The 20,813-nt window shown below is 47.3% G+C and overlaps 1 protein-coding gene across 2 annotated transcripts; it reads left to right on the top strand.

The window, feature by feature from the left end:
• Positions 1-1,666: 1,666 nt before the first annotated feature.
• Positions 1,667-19,362, top strand: LOC105519778 (phylloquinone omega-hydroxylase CYP4F2). 2 transcript variants are annotated; one of them, XM_011953244.1, is made up of 13 exons: positions 1,667-1,755; positions 2,183-2,381; positions 4,081-4,225; positions 7,171-7,224; positions 7,316-7,443; positions 9,309-9,430; positions 10,061-10,331; positions 12,544-12,610; positions 12,811-12,940; positions 17,482-17,615; positions 17,711-17,775; positions 17,958-18,040; positions 18,449-19,362. In XM_011953244.1, the coding sequence occupies exons 2-13, from the start codon at positions 2,184-2,186 to the stop codon at positions 18,612-18,614; spliced, it is 1,563 nt and encodes a 520-aa protein (XP_011808634.1). In that variant the 5' UTR covers positions 1,667-1,755; position 2,183; the 3' UTR covers positions 18,615-19,362. The 2 variants fall into 2 exon arrangements, with proteins under 2 accessions (XP_011808634.1, XP_011808635.1); XM_011953245.1 differs by lacking the exons at positions 1,667-1,755; positions 4,081-4,225 and adding an exon at positions 5,880-6,024 and having other exon boundaries at positions 2,184-2,381; positions 18,449-18,660.
• Positions 19,363-20,813: the final 1,451 nt, after the last annotated feature.

The raw sequence follows: 20,813 nt of genomic DNA, 5'->3' as shown, positions 1-20,813 counted from the left end.
TGGCTTCGGGATCTCAAGAAAGGATTTTAAAGCTCGAATAGTCCCAGCACTGTAATAATTACAAGATAAAATGTAACTTCAAAGTAGCGTCTACACAATAATTGTGATTCTCTTCTCTGTTCTTGTTCAATGCAATGTTTGTACAAAAATGTAAGTGAAGGTAAATAAAAGCAGTGGGGAATGGCTTGTCGTGTGGTAGTAAGGAGAAGATTCTCAAGCACAGCTGCCTAAGTTGAAATTACCACAGCTACATCTAGAAGGAAGATGTGAGATTTTTTATTCTACATTAACTAGAAACCTAGCACGAGGCAGATGGCTGGGAGCAGTCCAGGGAGTGTCCAGGATCTTACACAGAAAATCGCGTTCGGAGAGGAAGCTTGTTGCTCATTGCCTTTTGTGCCCAGCTGCCTGGGTTCCCTTCTCCACCATTTTATTTGATAATAAGCTAACTAGAGAACTTGCTGTCTGTGCTGAGCCAAGAAGGGAAATGTGTGAGCTTTGAAGGGTGCAGTTTCTTTCGAGGAATGAAGAATATCTGTGCAAACTTGGGACAGTTCAGAGCAGAGTGAGCTGCAAACTGTTCTGCAGGTATGGGGCTGGAAGGCTTCACACAACCTCATAGTTCCGGGACCCAAACTTCTACTCAGACCATGGGAGCAGGTGAGACAAGAGTCAGGCAAGTCAGACCTTTAATCCACCCTGATAGGAGTGTGGGCTTATGGCGTTTCTCCTTTGACCCAATTATTAGCCTCCACTCCCAATGTATCTCTGGACAGAAGGCTCAGCTAGATGTGTCAGACATTGCAAATCCCCAACATAAATTAAAGTTTAACCCAGAATACAGAGACCAGGCAGGAGGAGGAGAGGAAAGGTAGAGATATTAAGCTCTTTTCCCTTATCAGAGAGAAACCTCGCATAAGAAATTTCATGCTTAATGGGCCAAAGAGTAAATCAGAAAACTCCAGGGGTGATGGTGTGCCCCTGGTGGTGGTGGTGGTGATGGGGAATTCTTTGCCCTGTGACCTCCCTTGGATTAATTTCTCCCCAGGACAATGGGAAAAATCATTTAATCCTTGGAGGTTTTTATTTTTTATTTTATTTTTATTTTTATTTTGCTTGAGAGTGACTCTGATCCTGTTTCTGATTGTTCCTCAGCATCGTACTGAGTAAGTCACTGGCCGTGTAGCATCTGGAGTGATTGGAGTGACCCAGGATCCCCAGTTCCCATGTCACAAATGAGGATCCCGCATATCTGGGGCAGCGATGGAACATTGTTTCTGGGTGTGTCTATCTAATCTACTCATCCTATCTATCTAATTTCTCCATCTATATATATATCTGCTTACCCATCCATCCATCAATCCATCTTAGCTGTAGGTTCATCCATTCATCTATTCATCCTATTATCTATGTATCTATCTATCATTTATTAATAGCTATCTATCCATCTGTCTAATATATCCATCATCTATTTCTACTTTGTCTATCTACCTAAACTATCCATCCTATCTACTCTATTTTCTATCTACCCATCCATCCGGACCTTGAGCTGATTCCTCTGCACTCAGCTGGCCTGAGGCCAGGTGTTGGTTGACTGCCCAGGCTCAGGAGATGCACCCAGGCTGCAGGGATTGGTTGGCCCAGCCCAACCCAGCCAGCCCTCCCACAGCCTTTCCTACCTCAAGGGCCAGGGTCAAAGGCCTCCCAGCAGACAGGGAGAGGAGGTTGTGTGGGACAAACTGCTCCTGACAGAAGGTACCAGGCTGGGAGTGGCAGGCCCGGGGCGGGGGTCCTGGCCTGGGATGGAGAGAGGTACTGCCCAAGGCCCATGCAGCTCCCGGGTGCTGGCCTGGAGGATGGGAGGTTTCCTGGTAACTGAAACCAAGCCCCTGGCAACCTCCCAGTGATTCAGGCTGGGCCTTTCTGGACTTTAATCAGTCTGTCTCTCTCTTTCCCATTCTGAGTGTTTACTAGGGAACTGGAGGCCACTTGGCTGCTGGTTTTGGCTGGGCCTTTCTGGACTTTACCTCTCAGTCCCTTTTTACCCATCCTGAGCCCTCCCTGCTCTACCTCCAGCACTGCCCATCCCTGCCTCTTTACTGTCCCTGGAGCTCCCTGGGCCCTTCCCTGGGGCCCTTCCCTGGGCCTCAGGATCTCACCATCCATCCCATCTGCCCTGCAGGATGTCCCAGCTGAGCCTGTCCTGGCTGGGCCTCGGGCCGGTGGCAGCGTCCCCGTGGCTGCTCCTGCTGCTAGTCGGGACCTCCTGGCTCCTGGCCCGTGTCCTGGCCTGGACCTACACCTTCTATGAAAACAACCACCGCCTCCGGGGCTTCCCACAACCCCCGAAACGGAACTGGTTTTGGGGACACCAGGGCATGGTAAGTGTGGCAGCAGGATGGGTCTAGGTCTCAGGGTGGATGGACTTCCTGAGGGGTACGAGGCTGATGGAGTGGGGGTGAAGGGGTGGGCTGGGATCTGGGGTGGCAGAAAAGCAGGGGAGGCATCTTACTCATTCCTCTGTTTATTCACTTATTTCTGTGCTGTGCCAACCCAAGCCCTTCTCACCTCCTCATCCTCCCACTCCTGGCTTGCATTGAATCCTTTTCCTGCCTGTCTTCCCACACTAATGCACCTCTGCGGGGCTTCTGGGCAGAGGGTTGGCTGCACAGAGAGGTGAGTCCCTGACATTCCCACATTCTCCATTGCTGGACTCGAGGCCTCCTGCACCCACTGTCCAGGGTCCTCTCCCTGCCTAGACTATTTCCTGTTGTGAGGGTACAGCTGGGCTAGAGGAGAGGCGTGGGCCATCTCCCACTTCCACCATATCTGACGGCACCTTCCTCTTATCTTCCTCTTCCTTGTATCTCCCTCTTACCAATGAGACCTGTTACCAAACCCAGAAAGATGTTGGTCACTCACTTCCCCTTTCAGAAGCTTTCCTTGGCCTTTCCCTTCCCCGAGACCTTGCCCTCTGACTTAGACCTGCTCTCCCCTTTGGGGCACGTGGTCTCAATCTGCTCATTGCAAATGGCAGGATTGATGGGTGTGTCCACAGGTGAAGTGGGAGGGTGCACAGGACGCACTAGCACAGAGCCTGGTGCAGAAGCTGCTCCCAGGGGGGAGACACTGTCCTGATGGACAGTCAGAGTCACCTCTGCTCCCCTAGTGGCTGCTGAGAAGGGAGGGTCTCCTATGTGCAGAACCTTCTCCATGGGAGGAACTGGAACCTCTGTGGACCAGCCAGGACGTGAAGGGGGACATGTCCTGAGGCCATACTGCTCCCTACGAATCTCCCCTGTGAGGACCTCCCCATGTGGCCGCCTCTGGGCTGAAATGATTCCCAGAACAAGAAAATCTTTCCTCTCAAGCTAACTGGGCCTCTGTGAGCGGACAGTGTGTCTTCTCCCTCCGCCCTGGGATGCACCCTGGGACTTGGAGGTGGCCCCAAGAGAGATAGAGCAGGAGGAATGTGAATAGATACATAGATAGATAGATAGATAGATAGATAGATAGATAGATAGATAGATAGATAGATCAGGAGGAATATAGATAGATAGATAGATAGATAGATAGATAGATAGATAGATAGATAGATAGATAATAGGATAGATAGATAGATGCACAGATAGGATAGATAGATAGGTGGATGGATGGGTGGACAGGTACGTAGATAGATAAAAGGATAGATGGATGCATGGACACATGGATGCACAGATAGGATGGATAGATGGATGATGGATGGATGGGTAGATAGAGTAGATAGGATGGATAGATTAGGTATACAGATAGAGTAGGTATATATGATGGATACGTCAGACAGATGGATAGGTAGTTATTAATAGATGATAAGTAGACATAATAGGATGAATATATGGATGGATGAAAGTACAGATAAGATGGATTGATGGATAGATGGGTAGGCAGATAGATATATAGATAGAAAAATTAGATAGATAGGACGAATAGATTAGACACACCCAGAAATGTTTGTCCAACTACCTGGGCATCCCTTAGCCTAGTCAAGTGGACACCTAGAATTAACCGTCACAGAAGGTAACGACCCCTGCTTGCTTGCAGGTCAAATCCACAGAGGAGGGCATGAGAGTTCTGACTCAGCTGGTGGCCACCTATCCCCAGGGCTTTAAGGTCTGGATGGGCCCCGTCTTCCCTCTCCTCAGTTTGTGCCACCCCGACATCATCCGGTCTGTCATCAACGCCTCAGGTACCATCTGGAACACCTGGTGGTGGGTGCTGCAGTGCATTTGAGGCCTGTACTTCCTCTATCCCCAAGCTCCTGTTTGGCCCCTGCAGTACTCTGGCCTCTCCTTTCCTTCTCTCTCAGCCATCTTCGCCTTTCTTTCATGTATTCATCAATTCCCATCTCAGCGTCTCCTCTCTCCATTGCTGTCTGAACCCCTGTTCTTGTATTCTGGGCTGCCCTGGTATTGGCATTGGTATTGGCATTCTGAGAGACCTCAACTCAAGGCTCTGTCTTGGAGGAAACCCCAACCTTAAGGAGATGGACCTGGATAGAGATATCCCCAACTTCATGGGATCAGGAAAGGGCCAGAGGGAGATGGATGACAGTCCAGGGAAGAACAAGGTCGCTGCTGGGGCAGGCTGGAAGACTTCCTGGAGGAGGAGTTGTTGGAGATATGTCTGGAACAATGAGTAGGAATGTTTGAAAGGAGAGTGCAGGGTGATGCAATTGAGCATCATTAGTATTCAAGGCCCCTTGCCAGGCCTAGCATCACCTTGCCTGTCCCAAAGCCTAGAACAATGAGGAGGACTTGTGGCTGGTGGGAGGTCTGGGCTGCTATTTCCATGATGTCCACCTCTGGTGGGTCAATTCCTTTTACCCCATCCTATAGCTTGTCTACCCTAAGTTCATTGCTATCCTGCTGCAGGCCCTGGGGATCTCCAAAAGGAGACTCCACCTCAGCTTGGGACCCTTTCCTTGATCTCTGTGCTTCCCATCGTTGGACAGGCCAGGCTGAGCAGGGGAAATGGGCAGCATCCTACAGAGACCATGGCTCTGACATCAAAATGCTGAGTGACTCTGGGCTGGTTCCCAGCTGTCTCTGGTTATTGAGGTCTCTTTCCATTGTGAGTGGTGGAAACCCAACCTGGTGTGATCTAAGCAAAAAAAGATAATCTATTAACTTTAAAGTCCAGGGAGGTGGCCTTCAGGCATGGCTGGATCCGGGTCTCACACAATGTTACTGGGAATCTATCTTTCTCTCTTGGCTTTAGCTTTCTCCAGGCTGCTTTTCCTTTCAAGGTGGCCTTTTCCTCATGACATCGAAGATGAGTCCCAGAAGCTCAGTTCCCATGGGAAAGCCCACCTTTCCCTCAGAGTTCCCAGAAATGGCCCATGATTTACTTCTCCTTGCCTGAGTCATAGGACCAATTTTTCACCAAATCCCCGTGACTCTGATTGGCCAGTCTTGGCAGGCCTGGGTCTTCCAGAGCTACTGTTTTGGGGGCGCAAAGAAGTTTGTTGGTTAAGGATTCAGGCCGTGGGTGCAGACAGACCCAGTCTTAGGCCTCAGGCTTGCCATGGTCTGGGACTATGGGCAAGTGACTTTATTGTTCAGAGTCTCAGGCTCTTCATCTGGAAAATGGGATGAATGACAGCCCAGGAAACACGGTGTGTGGATCCACATGGGGAAAGACCTTTTCTGTCTGTGTAACTGAAAGAATGGAGAGTCCTGCATGGAGGATGTGAGGAGGAAGCCCAGGTGGGGCTCAGCACTGAGAGGAGGATGAGATGCTGCTTGAAATCCGCAGGGCAAAGGCTTCGACCTCTTCCCTGCAGATCCTTCTCTCTCATAGCCTAGGAGAGCATGAATTGGGTCCTGTTTGTTTTTCTCCAGATTCACAGCTCGGAGGAAGGTCTCCTATACACACAAAGCCTGGTGGGCACCTTTGGTGATATGTGCTACTGGTGGGTGGGGCCCTGGCAGGCAGTCATCCACGTCTTCCTCCCCACCTGCATCAAGCCTGTGCTCTTTGCTCCAGGTAGACATTGCACTGGCCACGCCTTGCCCACAGCTGGGATCTCTGCTGCCTCCAGCTGATCACGTGACCCATGTGTAGCCAGGTGGGGCTGTGGTGGAGACGCCATTGCCTCCATCGCCCCTGGACTCCCACCTGTCTGACCTCTCTTCCTGCTTGCTCATGTCTGGGACATGTCTCTATGATGGCTGTTATAAGGCCAGGTCTGCTGTGTATATTTACACGTGGGTCCTGGTTACACCTGAAATATGTTATACCTGGTTATATCTGGTGTATCAATCCAACTGGGGCCATGTAGAGCTGGTCATGTGTGGGGTTTATCTGTGGCCAAGGACATGTGGGGCATGTGAGGGCCGGTTTGGTTCTTGTCTCAGGTGCTGTTTGACATTGTCGTTTTCTCCTGCTGGTCACATCTGGGCCATGTTTGGGGCTTGTGTGAAGTCTGGGACCCAGGGTCCCTACGTGAACTGTCTGAGACATTATTTGAGTCTTATCTGAAGCTGTGTTATAGTATGTTTGGGTCATGCCTGAGGAACAGTCTGGATCACATGTGGGCTATGTCTGGGACGTTAAAGGTACCATATTTATATTCAACCCGGAGCTTGTATGTGGAACGCGCTTTTGAGGTCATGTTAGACCATCTCATGTGCATGTTAGAGCATACTGTCTTGTGTTAGGAATTGTCATGTATTTTGTGGCCATGTCAGGACATGTGAACACATGTCAGGGTCATGCCTCATCTCATGTCCAGGTCCATGTCAGAAGATGCCATGCCAGGAGATGTCAGAGAGTGCTGGGGCAGACAGGGTGTCCTAGGTCCTTGTGAAGGCCTTCTGTAGAGTGCTGAGCTGTGCTCAGGGGTTGAGGAAAATGTTGGGTCATGTAGGAGGCGTGTCAAGGCATGCTGGAGCCCCGACATAGCTTCTCCGTGCCAGGTTAGGCAGTGTCATTGCTGTACTGTGCTGCTGTAGGCTGGTCTGGTCTTCTCTCCCCTCCCCCATCCTCCTTTCTTCCTCTGCCCTTGGACCCCTTCCTGCTATGTGGGGCTCGGAAGGGAGAAATGCAAACCTCTTGCTGGGAGCCTCCGCCACCCCCAAAGTTCCTCTTTCACCTGCCTCCATGGCCCCTGATTGTCTTCATTTATGTCAGCCACCCTTGCACCAAAGGACAAGTTCTTCTACAGCTTCCTGGAGCCCTGGCTGGGTGAGTATCTGCAGGTGAACAGGGTTGGGAACAATGTGGAGGGCCAGGGGAGGGAGACGCCCTTGCCCATGGCCCTTGGCTGCCCTGTTAGGGGATGGGCTCCTGCTGAGTGCTGGTGACAAGTGGAGCCGCCACCGTCGGATGCTGACACCTGCCTTCCATTTCAACATCCTGAAGCCCTATATGAAGATTTTCAATGAGAGTGTGAACATCATGCATGTGAGTTATTTGAAGCCAAGGTCCCAACTGCAGCCTTGGGGTGGAGGGACCACAGACAGATCTGGTCTGGAATTTTCGCTCTGCTCATGTCATTGGGTCATTGCTCTTCTTCTCTGAGCCTTGGTTTCCTCATCTGTAGAATGGGGCTAATAATCCCTACTTAAAAGATGGTCAAGGTGATGTAATGGAGTCGCGTCCCTGGTGCATAGTAAGTGCCCAGAAGGTGTCTGTTTCTATGTTTCCGTCACCCAAGCCCTGTAAACTCAAGAGGGTCACGACGACAATTGCATAGTAGCTGTTGCTGGTGAGAAACTTGAAAACTGATTGGTTTAAAACAATAAGGACTTATGATTGCTGAGAAGTCTGTGGGACAGTTGACAGGTTCTTCTGGATGTGGAAGGGATCACTCATGGTACATGAGCAGCTGGGGGTCAGGTAGGCAGCCTTGCAGGTGTTGGTTGAGTTCTGTTACATGTTTGGGTTTTGGCTGGGACATGTTTGGGTTCTCTCACATGTCTGGGTTTGGCCTCAGCTAGGACCCCTGGATGTTCCTCCCTATGATTGTCTCCTTCCAGAAGGTATCCCGTGGTTCACAATGCAGGCAGAGCTCCAGGGAGTAAGACGAGTTTTAACTTCATTAGTTATTACCTCATCGTTTTCACCACATTGTATTTTGACATTGAAAGCCAGAAGTCCAACATGGAATCAAAGGCAGGGGGTAAAATAGGCCCTGTCTATTAATGGGAGTTGCTGAAAAATCACATTGCAAACGGTGTGGATATGGGAGGAAGGGAAGAATTGTGGCAAGGTTTTGTGAGGTGTCTAGGATTTATTTTAACTTATAAATTGATAAGTTAGTTTGTTACTGTTTCATAAATTCTTCTAGAAGGACAAGAGACTCCTGGGTCAGAGACAAAGGATAGTTTACTACTCATGACACAGAGAGCAGCATGTGTTTCTTGTTAGATTGCATTTTTTTCCTCTAAACTTCCCAAATCCCATGGGCTGACACAGGTGGGCTTCTATAAATGCCTGCTGACATAGTATATTGCATTACAGAAAAGGAGAATTAAGCTTAGGGAATCTGCTTTTATAGCAAGCAAAAGCAACATGTCTAGGGGGAGTCTTTACCTTATCCCTCAAAGTTATTCTTTGCAAACACAACTCTGATAAATTTTCCATGTCAAGAACATCAGTGTCTTGCATTCATGACATTCCCAGAAAGGATGCTCAGGACTCACGAAGGACTACCTCCCCAAAACACGCACGCAGGTTGTTGAAATCAATTTATTACAATGCAGATGGAGAAATCCAACATTTATTAAGCATGAACCATATTCCAGAAGCAATGCCATGTGTCCATTCCATGATATGAGTACATATTGTCTAATTTGATTTTAAGAACTCTGTGAAGGAGAGATGATGTATTTCTGCCCCATGGCAGTTAGAAACTGCAGGTCTGAGAGATTAGGGAGCTAACCCAAGTCCACCCAGCTAATGACTGAGCTTGGTGTGGTGGAGCAGAGTTTCTAACGTGGATTATATGGCTCCAAAGCACATCATCTTAACTGTTCCTGAAGATTTGACAGCTGGGATATAGGGGAGGGTAGTGAATTGACTAATGGCACACGGCACAGGAGCCAGAGCTGGAACTTGAACCTAGGTCTCCTAACTCCCAATCTTGGGTCTTCATCTCTTAATAGTAACAGCTTTTGCTTGCACCATAACCTGGTCCTCCCTGGGGAGGGGTCCCAGGGGAGAAGATGAAGAGGCTTATTCTGGGGAGTGCATCTTGATGGTTGGGGTTGGAGAGGTGCTCAAGGGAGCAAGAAGCCTGCCCCAGCTCTGTTCCCATCTCTGGCTAGGCCAAGTGGCAGCTCCTGGCCTCGGGGGGCAGTGCCCGTCTGGACATGTTTGAGCACATCAGCCTCATGACCTTGGACAGTCTGCAGAAATGTGTCTTCAGCTTTGACAGCCATTGTCAGGAGTAAGTTCTTGCCCAGGGTCTGGGATCTTGGGCCGTGGACCCAAGGTGGATAGGTGGGGGAGGGAGGACTGAGCAGGGAAATCAGACAAACTTTCCTGGAGGAGTTTTGTTATACCTGATCATTGAAGGACTGGTATAAATTTTATCTTGAGGTTTCTAGGGACTCATTAAAAGGGTTCGAACTGGTGGGTGTGGTCAGAGCGGGTCTCTGTCAGGGACTGACTGTAATGTAGCACTAAATGGAGTTAACACTGATGCAAAGAAGCTAGGGTGGAAGCTGGACCATGCACTAGTTGGAGGAGCATAAAGTCCGAACTTTGTGGACAGCTTCAGGAAGAAGAAGGGGCAAGACTGTATTCTGGGAGGGAGAGAGAGAATAGGAGCATAATGTGCAAATTATCCTCTGGGTGCCTAGCGGCATGGAGGCATGTCACAGAGATTGGATACAGGGAGAGAAAAGAGAGCCTGGAGAGTTGATTTCGTGCTGATCCCCACCCTGTATCTGTGGGGTCATCTGTTCCTGGATACTCTGTTTACTGATAGAAGATAGCTCCTGGCTGCTGGTGGGAGGTGCTCCTGGGGCTTCAGGTGTATTAAATTGTTTTCTCCCTTTCTGCCCTTATCCTGCAGGAAGCCGAGTGAATATATTGCCGCCATCTTGGAGCTCAGTGCCCTTGTATCAAAAAGACACCAGCAGATCCCCCTGCATATAGATTTCCTGTATTATCTCACCCCTGATGGGCAGCGTTTCCGCAGGGCCTGCCGCCTGGTGCACGACTTCACAGACGCCGTCATCCAGGAGCGGCGCCGCACCCTGCCTAGCCAGGGTGTTGATGACTTCCTCCAAGCCAAAGCCAAATCCAAGACTTTGGACTTCATTGATGTGCTCCTGCTGAGCAAGGTGGGCTTCTCTGGGATCTGAATTCAAGAAGTAGAAGGAAGCTTCATGTGAAATGTCAGATGAAAGAAGTTGAACTTGATCCAGAGGGCACTAGGGAGCCGTGGATGGTGATTGAGGAAGAGAGGGACAGGTCAGAGATAGGTTTTAGAGATGACTCTGTGGAGTGCACGTAGCAGGGAGCTGCTAGGTTTGAAACTGACAAGTCCGAGAGTTTGCTCTATTTACAAGCTAATGAGTTAACTGGCCACATTTAAATATGTACATTTACATCTACATCTATGTCTGGATCTATGTTTATGTTTTTGCCTATGTCTTTCTATATCTTTGTCTCTATTTGAGTTTGTGTCTCTGTCTATGACTGTGACTGTGTGTATGTCTTTGTCTTTGTCATTGGCTATATCCGTACGTCTTTGTGTCTGTGTCCTCATCTTCTCATCTTTGTCCATGTCTACGCCTTTGTCCTGTCTTTTCTATATCTATGTGTATGTCTTTGTCTCTGTGTATTTTTTTTTTGAGACGGAGTCTCGCTCTGTCGCCCCGGCTGGAGTGTAGTGGCCGGATCTCGGCTCACTGCAAGCTCCGCCTCCCGGGTTTACGCCATTCTCCTGCCTCAGCCTCCCGGGTAGCTGGGACTACAGGCGCCCGCCACCTCGCCTGGCTTTTTGTATTTTTTAGTAGAGACGGGGTTTCACCGTGTTAGCCAGGATGGTCTCGATCTCCTGACCTCGTGATCCGCCCGTCTCGGCCTCCCAAAGTGCTGGGATTACAGGCTCGAGCCACCGCGCCCGGCCTTCTCTGTGTATATTTTCATCCATGTCTATGTCTTTGTGTGTATCTGTGTCTGTGTTTATGTCTTTGTCTTTTCTCCGTGTTTGTGTCTTTGTCTCAGTGTCTGTCTATGTCCATGTTTTTTGTCTGTGTCTGTGACTGTGTCTTCGTCTATGGCTTTGCCTATGTCAATGCTGTGCCTATATCTTTGTGCCTGTGCTTGTGTCTGTTTTTGTCTATGTCTATGTTTACGTCTGTGAGTATTTGTGTCTGAGTGTGTGTCTATGTTTATGTGTATTTGTGTGTCTGTGTTTCTAAGTCTGTGGCTTCATCTATGTGTGTTTGTGTCTATATCTGTGTCTATGTCTATGTTTATGTGTATTTGTGTATCTGTGTTTCTAAGTCTGTGACTTCATCTATGTGTGTTTGTGTGTGTGTCTATATCTGTGTCTATGTTTATGTTTATGGTATTTGTAGTTTTATTTGTGTGTCTGTGTTTCTAAGTGTGACTTCGTCTGTGTGTGTGTGTGTCTATATCTGTGTGTATGTCTATGTTTATGTGTGCTTGTGTGTCTGCGTTTGTGTCTAAGTCTATGACTTTGTCTATGTGTGTTTGTGTCTGCGTCTGTGTCTATGTCTTTGTCTATGTGTATTTCTGTTGTGACAGATGCATTAAACCTCTGAATCACAGCAGCCCATGTCTCGCTCACAGCAATACTATCAGCCAGAGCAGGATTGTGGCACTGGCTCTTCAGCCTCAAGTCAAATTTCTCCAAGGGCAATGTTTTCACCTGTATGTCCAGAAGAGTTTGCACCCTAGGAGAAGGGCCCTACATTATGAGTCTTGGCACATTTTCTATTTCTTCCCAAGAAAGAGAATGAGATACACACACACACACACACACACAGAGAGAGAGAGAGAGAGAGAGAGAGAGAGAGACTGAGTGAGAATGCTTGCTAGCTTTGTGAGACAGTGTGTGTTTTTTGCTCTGGAGCATAAACAGATCCTCTTCAGTGAGATGCCATAGTCTGTAGGCTTACAACCCAAATGTCTCCAGGGAGATAAGATTCTCTAGATGTATCACTCTAGAATGTGGGCCAATATCTTTGGAGCAACACTTAATCTCTAATTTCCGAGGGAAATTGCCATTTAATTCTCCTGTAACTCAGGTTGCCAGTAACTTTTTCTCAGAAACTTTTCATTAAAATGTTCATTGAGTCTTCCCCATAGGGACCAAGGGGAGGCAAGGAAGCCAGAGAGGAAGGTCATGAGGTGGGGGCTCTGGCCATGGTGACCAAGAGGGGTCTAGGAGTGCAAGATGGATTTGGATTTCTGGAAAAAGGACAAATCTTCAGAGATTGTCTCAGATTAGACTCAAGAGCCCTCAGAGCTAGTGTGACTTTTTGTTGGGGGCGGGGTTTGGGGTTATTGCCTTCTCTCCAGGATGAAGACGGGAAGGAGTTGTCTGATGAGGACATAAGAGCAGAAGCTGACACCTTTATGTTTGAGGGTGAGGGCGCCGTGTGGGGCGAGAGTGGGGACCGGGATCTCTCCATTCCACAAACAGGGTGGTTGGACCTGTTGGTCCAAACCCCCCAGCCTTCCTGTCCCCCTTCCCCCCTCCCCCTTGAAGTCCTCAATGTATGGGTGCTGTCCACCTTCGGGTGCTGAAGCAGCCCAGAAACCTAAGCCTGCCTTGCTGCCCCTCAGGCCATGACACCACGGCCAGTGGTCTCTCCTGGATCCTCTATCACCTTGCAAAGCACCCGGAATACCAGGAGCGCTGCCGGCAGGAGGTGCAAGAGCTTCTGAAGGACCGTGAGCCTAAAGAGATTGAATGGTGAGTGCAGGTGCTGGTGCCCTGTTCCTGAGACTCTTTCATTGGCTCTGCTCCCCAGGTGGAGAGGGAAGGAAAAGTTGTTTTTGTTGATTCTGCCACTATTGCTTAGTGGGAATAGGAGCAGAGGACCACAGGCAGGACTTAATACCCAGCCTGACTGTCTGGGGAAAGGTTACCGGCCCTTAGAACAGAAAGACCTGGGCTTCTGAGAGAACTGGTGATGATATGTGAGGACAGATAATGCCACTTAGCACATGTTCAGCGAATGAACTTCCCCTCCACTCTCTTCCTTTTCTCCCAGAAATATCATTTTTTTCAAACATCTTCACTTGTTGAATGTTTGCTCTTCTGTTCCCTAATTCCTACTCTCCAGTCCAGTCCAAGGATTTATAAGGGAGACCTGGGGGTAAAAGTCATCCATTCTTGTCTTGAACACCTGCATTGTTCATCCTTCTAGTCCTCATTCAGCAAACACTCCCACACTGCATTCCCACCCCCACATCTGTGCACAGCATCTTTCTGTGCTCTGGAGACCTGGGAAGGACCCAGCCCAGAGATCTGTTTTCCAGGTGCTCCCAGCCTGGTGGGGGAACTGTCCCTGGGCAGGACACTCCCAGCCTACGTGTGCAGGGATGGGGTTTACAGTAAGAGAAGCAGGACTGGGGAGTATAGAAAGTGTCTCAGTTGAGAGCCTGAATAATGATTAGTAGATAATTGGGTACAGTTGGGAAGCAGTGCTCTAGGTCAAGAAGACTGCCTGGGATCTTCACAGGAGGAAGAGAGAGGAGAGAAAGAGAGAGAGAGAGAGAGAGAGAGAGAGAAGGTCTCTCTCTCTCCCTAACCCTAACCCGAACCCTAACCCTAACCCTAACCCTAGGAGAAGGGGAGAGAGAGGGAGAAACTCGGTCATGGTGAGATGATAAAACTGGGGCTGGCTGTAGAAACCTTGGTGAAGATGTTAATGGCTTCAGTTTAAGCCCAAGGGCAATAGGGAGCCATGGGAAGTGTTTGAGCAGGGGAGGGACAGGTCACATCTGGGTACCAGGAAGATCTTTGTAGGGTCAGTGTGGAGGGCATTCAGGAGAGGACTAGCTGTAGAATGAGGGCCCAGTGGGGACATTCTGAGGCCTGAGCCGGGCCAGGGGCTGGAGGAAGGAGAGGAAGCACTGGAGTGGACGGGTGTCTTGGATTCAGTGTCCTCCTGTCCATGCCTTTGCTCAGCACAGCAGTCCTGTGAGGAGGAGAAACATTTTTCTGCTTTTAAAACCAATACTTTTTCTGCATTTTTAACAAACAATTTTTTGTTGCTGCATAGTAGATGCACATAGATTTGAAATGCTCGTGATAATCTGATACATTCATATAACTGGCAAAGATCAAATCAGTGTACCTGGGATATCTGTCGCCTGAAATATTTGTTTTTTCTTTATGCTAGAAACGTAACTAACATAAGCTAATTATTTTGGTATGTACAGTACATATTGTAAACTATAGCGAGCCCACTGATCTATCGAGTGCTGGGTTTTATTTCTCCTACCAAACCTCTCATTTGTGCCCATTAATCAACTTCTCCTCACCCCTCCCTCCCTTCTACCAATCTACCTTCTATCTTCATGAGATCCACTTTTTCAGTTCCCACATGTGAGTGAGAATATGTGATATGTGTCTTTCTGTGCTTGGTTTATTTACTCACCACAGTGACCTCCAGTTCCATCCACGTTGCCGCAAATGACAAAATTCCAGTCTTCTTAATGGTGGCATAGTATTCTATTGTGTATACACGCTACATTTCCTTTCTTCCGTCCTTCCTTCTTCCTTCCTTCCTTCCTGCCTTCCTCCCTCCCTCCTTTCCTTCCTCTCTCTCTTTCTCCCTTTCCTTCCTCCCTTCCTCCCTCCTTCCCTCTCTTAGCAATTTCAATTAACACATTGTTCACTAAATCACCGTGCTGTGCAGTAGATCTCAAAAACTTATTCCTCTTGCATAACTGAAGCTTCTATCCTGTGACCAACATCTCATCCTTCTCTGTCCCTCCCTCAGCCCTGGCCTCGGTAACCATCATTCTACTTCTATTTCTTTTTTTTTTTGGTTTGTTTTTGAGACAGAGTCTTGCTCTGTCACCCGGGCTGGAGTGCAGTGGCGTGATCTCAACTCACTGCGACCTCTGCCTCTCAGGTTCAAGCGATTCTCCTGCCTCAGCCTCCTGAGTAACTGAGATTATAGGCTCTTGCCACCACGCCCAGCTATTTTTTTTTTTGTATTTTTATTAGAGATGGGATTTCACCATATTGGCCAGGCTGGTCTTGAACTCCTGACCTTGTGATCTGCTCCCCTCGGCCTCCCAAAGTGCTGGGATTACAGGCATAAGCCACCACGCCCGGCCTCCACTCCTATTTCTATGAGCTTGACTATTTCAGGTCCCAGGACAAGTAAGATCATGTGTGTTTGTGTTTCTGCACCTGGCTTACTTCACTTAGCATAAGTTCCTCCAGGTTCTTCCATGTTGTGGCAAATGAGATAAGTTTTTTTTTTTTTTTAAGGCTGAACGATATTCCATTGTATATACACACCGCATGGAAAATGAGCATTAAATTACAAAACCAATGATAAGGACAGGTTCTTCTTGCACCAAATGAGATATTACAGATAAGACTACGGTTTTCCTTGACAATCCTGCCACCCCACCTAATCCTTTCTCATTCTCCAAAGGTGTCTCCAGAGCTATAGATTTGTTATCTATCTATCTATCTATCTATCACCTATCTCTATTATCTATCTAGCTATCTATCCTCTCTCTATCTCATCTATCTATCTATCACCTATCTATCTATTATCTATCTATCATCTATCTATCTATCTGTATTATCTATCTATTATCTATTTATCTCTATTATCTATCATCTATCTATGTATCTATCTACCTACCTATTATCTATCTATCATCTATGTGTCTCTGTTTCTATCATCTATGTATATATCTATTATCTATCTCTGTATATCTGTCATCTATCTATTATCTGTCTATCATCATCTATCAATCTTTCATCTACCTCTGAATCATTCATTTCCATAAATATATATTCATATACTTTTTGCTCTTTTTACATGCACATATGTATATGTTTGTAACTTTTTTTACTAGACAGTGTGTCTTAATGCTATATTTTTCTGAGTGCTAAATATTTTATTCCTTATTTATTCATCTCATTCCTATATTGAATACACATAAACATTTTCAATGATCGTAGATATTTCCAGTTTGCCTTCCAGATTGTCGGTACTGATTTACCTTCTAGCCTATAGTATGTGATGAGACTAGCGATCCCTATTTCCTCCTTTTGGGTAGCTGTGTAGTATTCCCTTGTGTGGCTATTTATCTAAACATCTTCCCATCAATGTATATGTGGCTTGTTCCTAACCTTTTGCTAAAAGTGGACATGAGGCAGTCAGCATGTGTGCACAGTGACCATTCCTTACACGTATAAGCATGTCTGCATGCTTGCCTGAAGTGCAATTGCTGAATCAAAGAACATTTGCATTGTACAATTTTAGTTATCATTGCAAATCCTTTCCTATTAGCTGAGTTTGATGGCACAAGCTTTCCCATAACTTTACCAATACTACTAAAGTATTATTAAATGTTAAAATCTATGCCAATCTTCACATTTCTTCTTTTGATGGACGTTGTTTTAAATAAGAGTGAGGTTAAACATCTCTTGGACGTTTTCTTTTATGGAAGTTGTTCCTTTACTTTTTTGCTCTTTTTCTTTGGATTCTTCAAAAATATTTACTTTTAAGAATGTGTATTAAAATTGATTTTTTTCTTTTTTTTTTTTTTTGAGATGGAGTCTCTGTTGCCCAGGCTGGAGTGCAGTGGTGCGATCTCAGCTCACTGCAACCTCCACCTCCCGGGTTCAAGCGATTCTCCTGCCTCAGCCTCCCGAGTAGCTGGGATTACAGGTGTGCACCATCTCTCCCGGCTAAGTTTTTGTATTTTTAGTTTCACCATGTTAGCCAGGATGGTCTCGATCTCCTGACCTTGTGATCTGCCCAACTTAGCCTCTCAGAGTGCTGGGATTACAGCCATGAGCCACCACACCCGGCCAAAATTGATTTTTTTTTTCTGTCTTGGGTTGCAAAATATCACCTTTTAACTTTTGGAGGGTACTTTTGATTAATATTCTTTATTTGCAAAAACTACTACCTTGAGCATATTCAACTTCCATGAAGTTAAATTGATCCACATTTTTCTTTCACAACCGTAAAATCCATCAGTTTCCCAGGATTTTGTTTTGGACAGGGGCTCTCTTTATCAAATGTGAAGTTTTCACTTATGTCTTTCTCTGAGCTCTCTGTTCTTCTCCATGGGTCTGTTTTCTTGTTTTTGCCACAGTGCCACACTGTTTTTATTACTGCAACTTTGTAACAATTCTTTTAAAAAGTTTATTTCGTTATAGGGAGAAAAGATCTCACTTGCAAACAGAGAAGTTGATAGTTGTGTCTTTGCTCCCTTGATAATGACTGGGGCTGGGTGTTTCCTTAGGGACGACTTGGCCCAGCTGCCCTTCCTGACCATGTGCATTAAGGAGAGCCTGCGGCTGCATCCCCCAGTGCCAGTCATCTCTCGCCATGTCACCCAGGACATTGTGCTCCCAGACGGCCGAGTCATCCCCAAAGGTGCTCACAGTCTCACGGGAAGGAGCCTCCTGGGTAGGAAGAGGGACCCCTCAGGGAAGGAGGTCTTCTCCTGACTGCCCCCTTCTCTCCCACAGGCATTACCTGCCTCCTCAGTGTTTTTGGAACCCATCACAACCCAACTGTGTGGCCAGACCCTGAGGTGCGGGGCCCCCCTCCCTCACTCCGTTTTTGTCCATTCCAAGGCTCCTAGATGAGGGGGCAGGGTTTTGATCAGGAGAATCCAACATCACCTCCCTCCAAGACACACACAACTGTCTGTTTCTCCAAGGCTGGTGGACCTGGGAGACTCCACCCAGCAATGCTTCTTGGTCTCACCTCCAGGTCTACGATCCTTTTCGCTTTGACCCAGAGAACATCAAGGAGAGGTCACCTCTGGCTTTTATTCCCTTCTCGGCAGGGCCCAGGTAAGGGCGGCCTGTGTCTGAGATGGGTCTGGGTTGATGGGTGCAGGGGTCTGGGCATGACAGTGGGGAGAAGGGGGACACTGTAGATGGTCCGAGTTCCAGCTCTCCTTCCCTCACCTCCTCTGGAGTTTATGGGAAAAGGTCCATAGAGTAGGGTTGGGTTGGTCCTAGAAGGGTCTGTGGTGTGCTCAGAGCCCGCTCCCACTCCACCTTGGTCTAGGCTGGGGGCTGGAGCTGGGCTAGGCTTGCAGGATATGCAAGCCCACATGGGGATCCAGGCACAGATACCCCCTTCTCTATCCTCAAGCTACTGTAGGTGGGGTTGGCTGTCCCAGGCCAGGTTCCCGGCTTGATGGGGCCAGGATGGGGTTCTTGGTTGCAGTCAGAGTTCCCAACCCCCTCCCCCAGGAACTGCATCGGGCAGACGTTCGCGATGGCCGAGATGAAGGTCGTCCTGGCGCTCACGCTGCTGCGCTTCCGCGTCCTGCCGGACCACACCGAGCCCCGCAGGAAGCCGGAGCTGGTCCTGCGCGCAGAGGGCGGACTTTGGCTGCGGGTGGAGCCCCTGAACTGAGCTCTGCAGAGACTCACTCTGACCCCCACTAAAATGACCCCTGATTTATCAAAAGTGAAGCATAGAATTTGCCCTATGACCCTATTCCACAGTCCTGTATTCCATCCTAGATATCTACTCAAACTAATTGAGACAGGTGTTCAAACAAAAAGGCGCTTGTGCATGAATGTTCATGGCAGCCTTATTCACAGTGGCCAAACGATGAAAACGACCCCAAGGTGTGTATTACCAGATGAAAGGATAAACAAAATGTGGTCCATCCATACAATGGAATATTACACAGCCATAAAAAGGAATGAAGCAGTGATCCCTACTACACTGTGGATGAACCTTGAATACGTGATACTGAGTGAAAGACATCAGATGCAAAAGGTCACACAGTGTGCGGTCCTTTTATATGAAATTTCCAGAACAGGCCAATCTGAAGAGATGTATAGCAGATTGGTGGCTTTCAGCAGCTGTGGGAAGGTGGGACTGAGGAGCGACTGCTAATCCGGATGGGGTTTCCTCCTGGGATGGTGAAAATGTTCCGGACCTAGATAGTGACGAAGGTAGCATGACATTGTGAGTGCACTAAATGCTGTTGAATTGGACACTTTGAACTGGTGAATTCTGTGGTAGGAGAATTCTACCTCAATTAAAAAAATGCTATTTTATCTCACACATATATTTTTTTTCTGTGCGATTGTTCAGATAGTAATATGCTGTGAGCATCTTTCCATGACATTAAATCATCTTAGGAAACATTTTGTGGTCTTCAAAATGTGTGTGTTAAGTGTTCAAATCAGTCTTGATTTAAAAAAAAAAAACATAGTTAGAAAATAAAAGTGTTTTGTCTCACTTTGTAAGAATTATCTTCATATACATTGACTGTTAGTAAAAAATTGAGTTATTCTTCATCAGGTAACGTTTGGGGTAGAGATCACATTTTCATAGCAATAGATGCACAAATATTCATGTAAGATACAGGTGTGGTTAGACACCTTTCATAGAACTGGCATGGTTTGGAAATTCCACAGACACTGAATGTTTTGGTCGTATTAACAGAAGTAGATCACTGAGAAGAGAGAAGGTGACTTTTCAGCTCCCTCAGGTAAATGCTGATTTCATCCTCACACTGATCTTATAGATTGTAGATGAACTCGCTTGTTCAAGGTCAACCACTGAAGGGTGGAGTTGGGGGTGAATCTGAGCAGTTTGGCATCAGAGGTCACGCCTTATCGTATCGAGGACATGATTTTTCAAAGCGGGTCTCAGCTCTAGGCACATCAGATCACCTGGGAACCCCTACAGACTCCAGACTGAGTAGAAGAGACTCTTTGACAGGTGGTGCCTACATTTGCTTTGTTTTGCTTTTTGTTTCTTTTTTTTTGTTAATTCATTTTGTCTTTTTGAGACAGAGTCTCCCTCAGTCTCTCAGGCTGGAGTGCAGTGGCACAACCATAGCTCACTGCAACCTCAAACTCCTGGCCAAAGTGTTGGCATTAAAGGTGTGAGCCACTCCTCCCGGTCCCATTTTTTTTTTTTTTTTAGATGGAGTCTCACTATGTCGCCAAGCCTGGAGTGCAGTGGCACCATCTTGGCTCACTGAAACCTCTGCCTCCTAGGTTCCAGCGATTCTCCTGCCTCAGCCTCCTGAGTAGCTGAAATTATAGGCATGCACTACCATGCCCAGCTAATTTTTTGTGTTTTTAGTAGAGATGGGGTTTTGCCATGTTGGCCAGGCTGGTCTTGAACTCCTGACCTCAGATGATCCACCCACCCCGGCCTCCTAAAGTGCTGGGGTTACAGGCGTGAGCCACTGTGCCCAGCTCCAAGTTTTTAAATGTAATATGGTTGACCAGAAATACATTCATTCATGTAAAAAATAAAATGCCCAGTGAGAAGTGATGGTGCTACCTATGCCCTTCATCTGCCCAGTTTCTTCATGTGTATAAAGATAAATCCTTTCATACCTTGCGCATCCTTTCATAGTATATTTAGCCAAACTATATATAATTAGTCACCCTAATTACATATTAGTATGCCTACATTACAATGAGTGTGCTTACTTGCCACTCCTATATTTTCATGGCTCATCTTAAAATCACATTAAATTTTCAGAATTTGTTCTCTTTGGTGCATAGTTCAGTTTGTTTTTTGAGACAGAGTCTCACTCTGTCACCCAGGCTGGAGTGCAGTGGTGCAATCTCGGCTCAC

Source organism: Colobus angolensis, unplaced genomic scaffold (assembly GCF_000951035.1).
Source record: "Colobus angolensis palliatus isolate OR3802 unplaced genomic scaffold, Cang.pa_1.0 Scaffold36, whole genome shotgun sequence".
NCBI classification, from domain to species: Eukaryota; Metazoa; Chordata; class Mammalia; order Primates; family Cercopithecidae; genus Colobus; species Colobus angolensis.
The sequence above is the reverse complement of the archived record's forward strand: the minus strand, read 5'-3'. Positions and strand labels throughout refer to the sequence as shown.

Coding starts and splice junctions, on each gene's coding strand:
- LOC105519778 (XM_011953244.1), top strand. CDS start 2,184: ATGTCCCAGCTGAGCCTGTCCTGGCTGGGCCTCGGGCCGGTGGCAGCG. Junction 12,941..17,481: donor GAGCCTAAAGAGATTGAATG/GTGAGTGCAGGT, acceptor GTGTTTCCTTAG/GGACGACTTGGCCCAGCTGC. Junction 18,041..18,448: donor CCCTTCTCGGCAGGGCCCAG/GTAAGGGCGGCC, acceptor CCCCTCCCCCAG/GAACTGCATCGGGCAGACGT.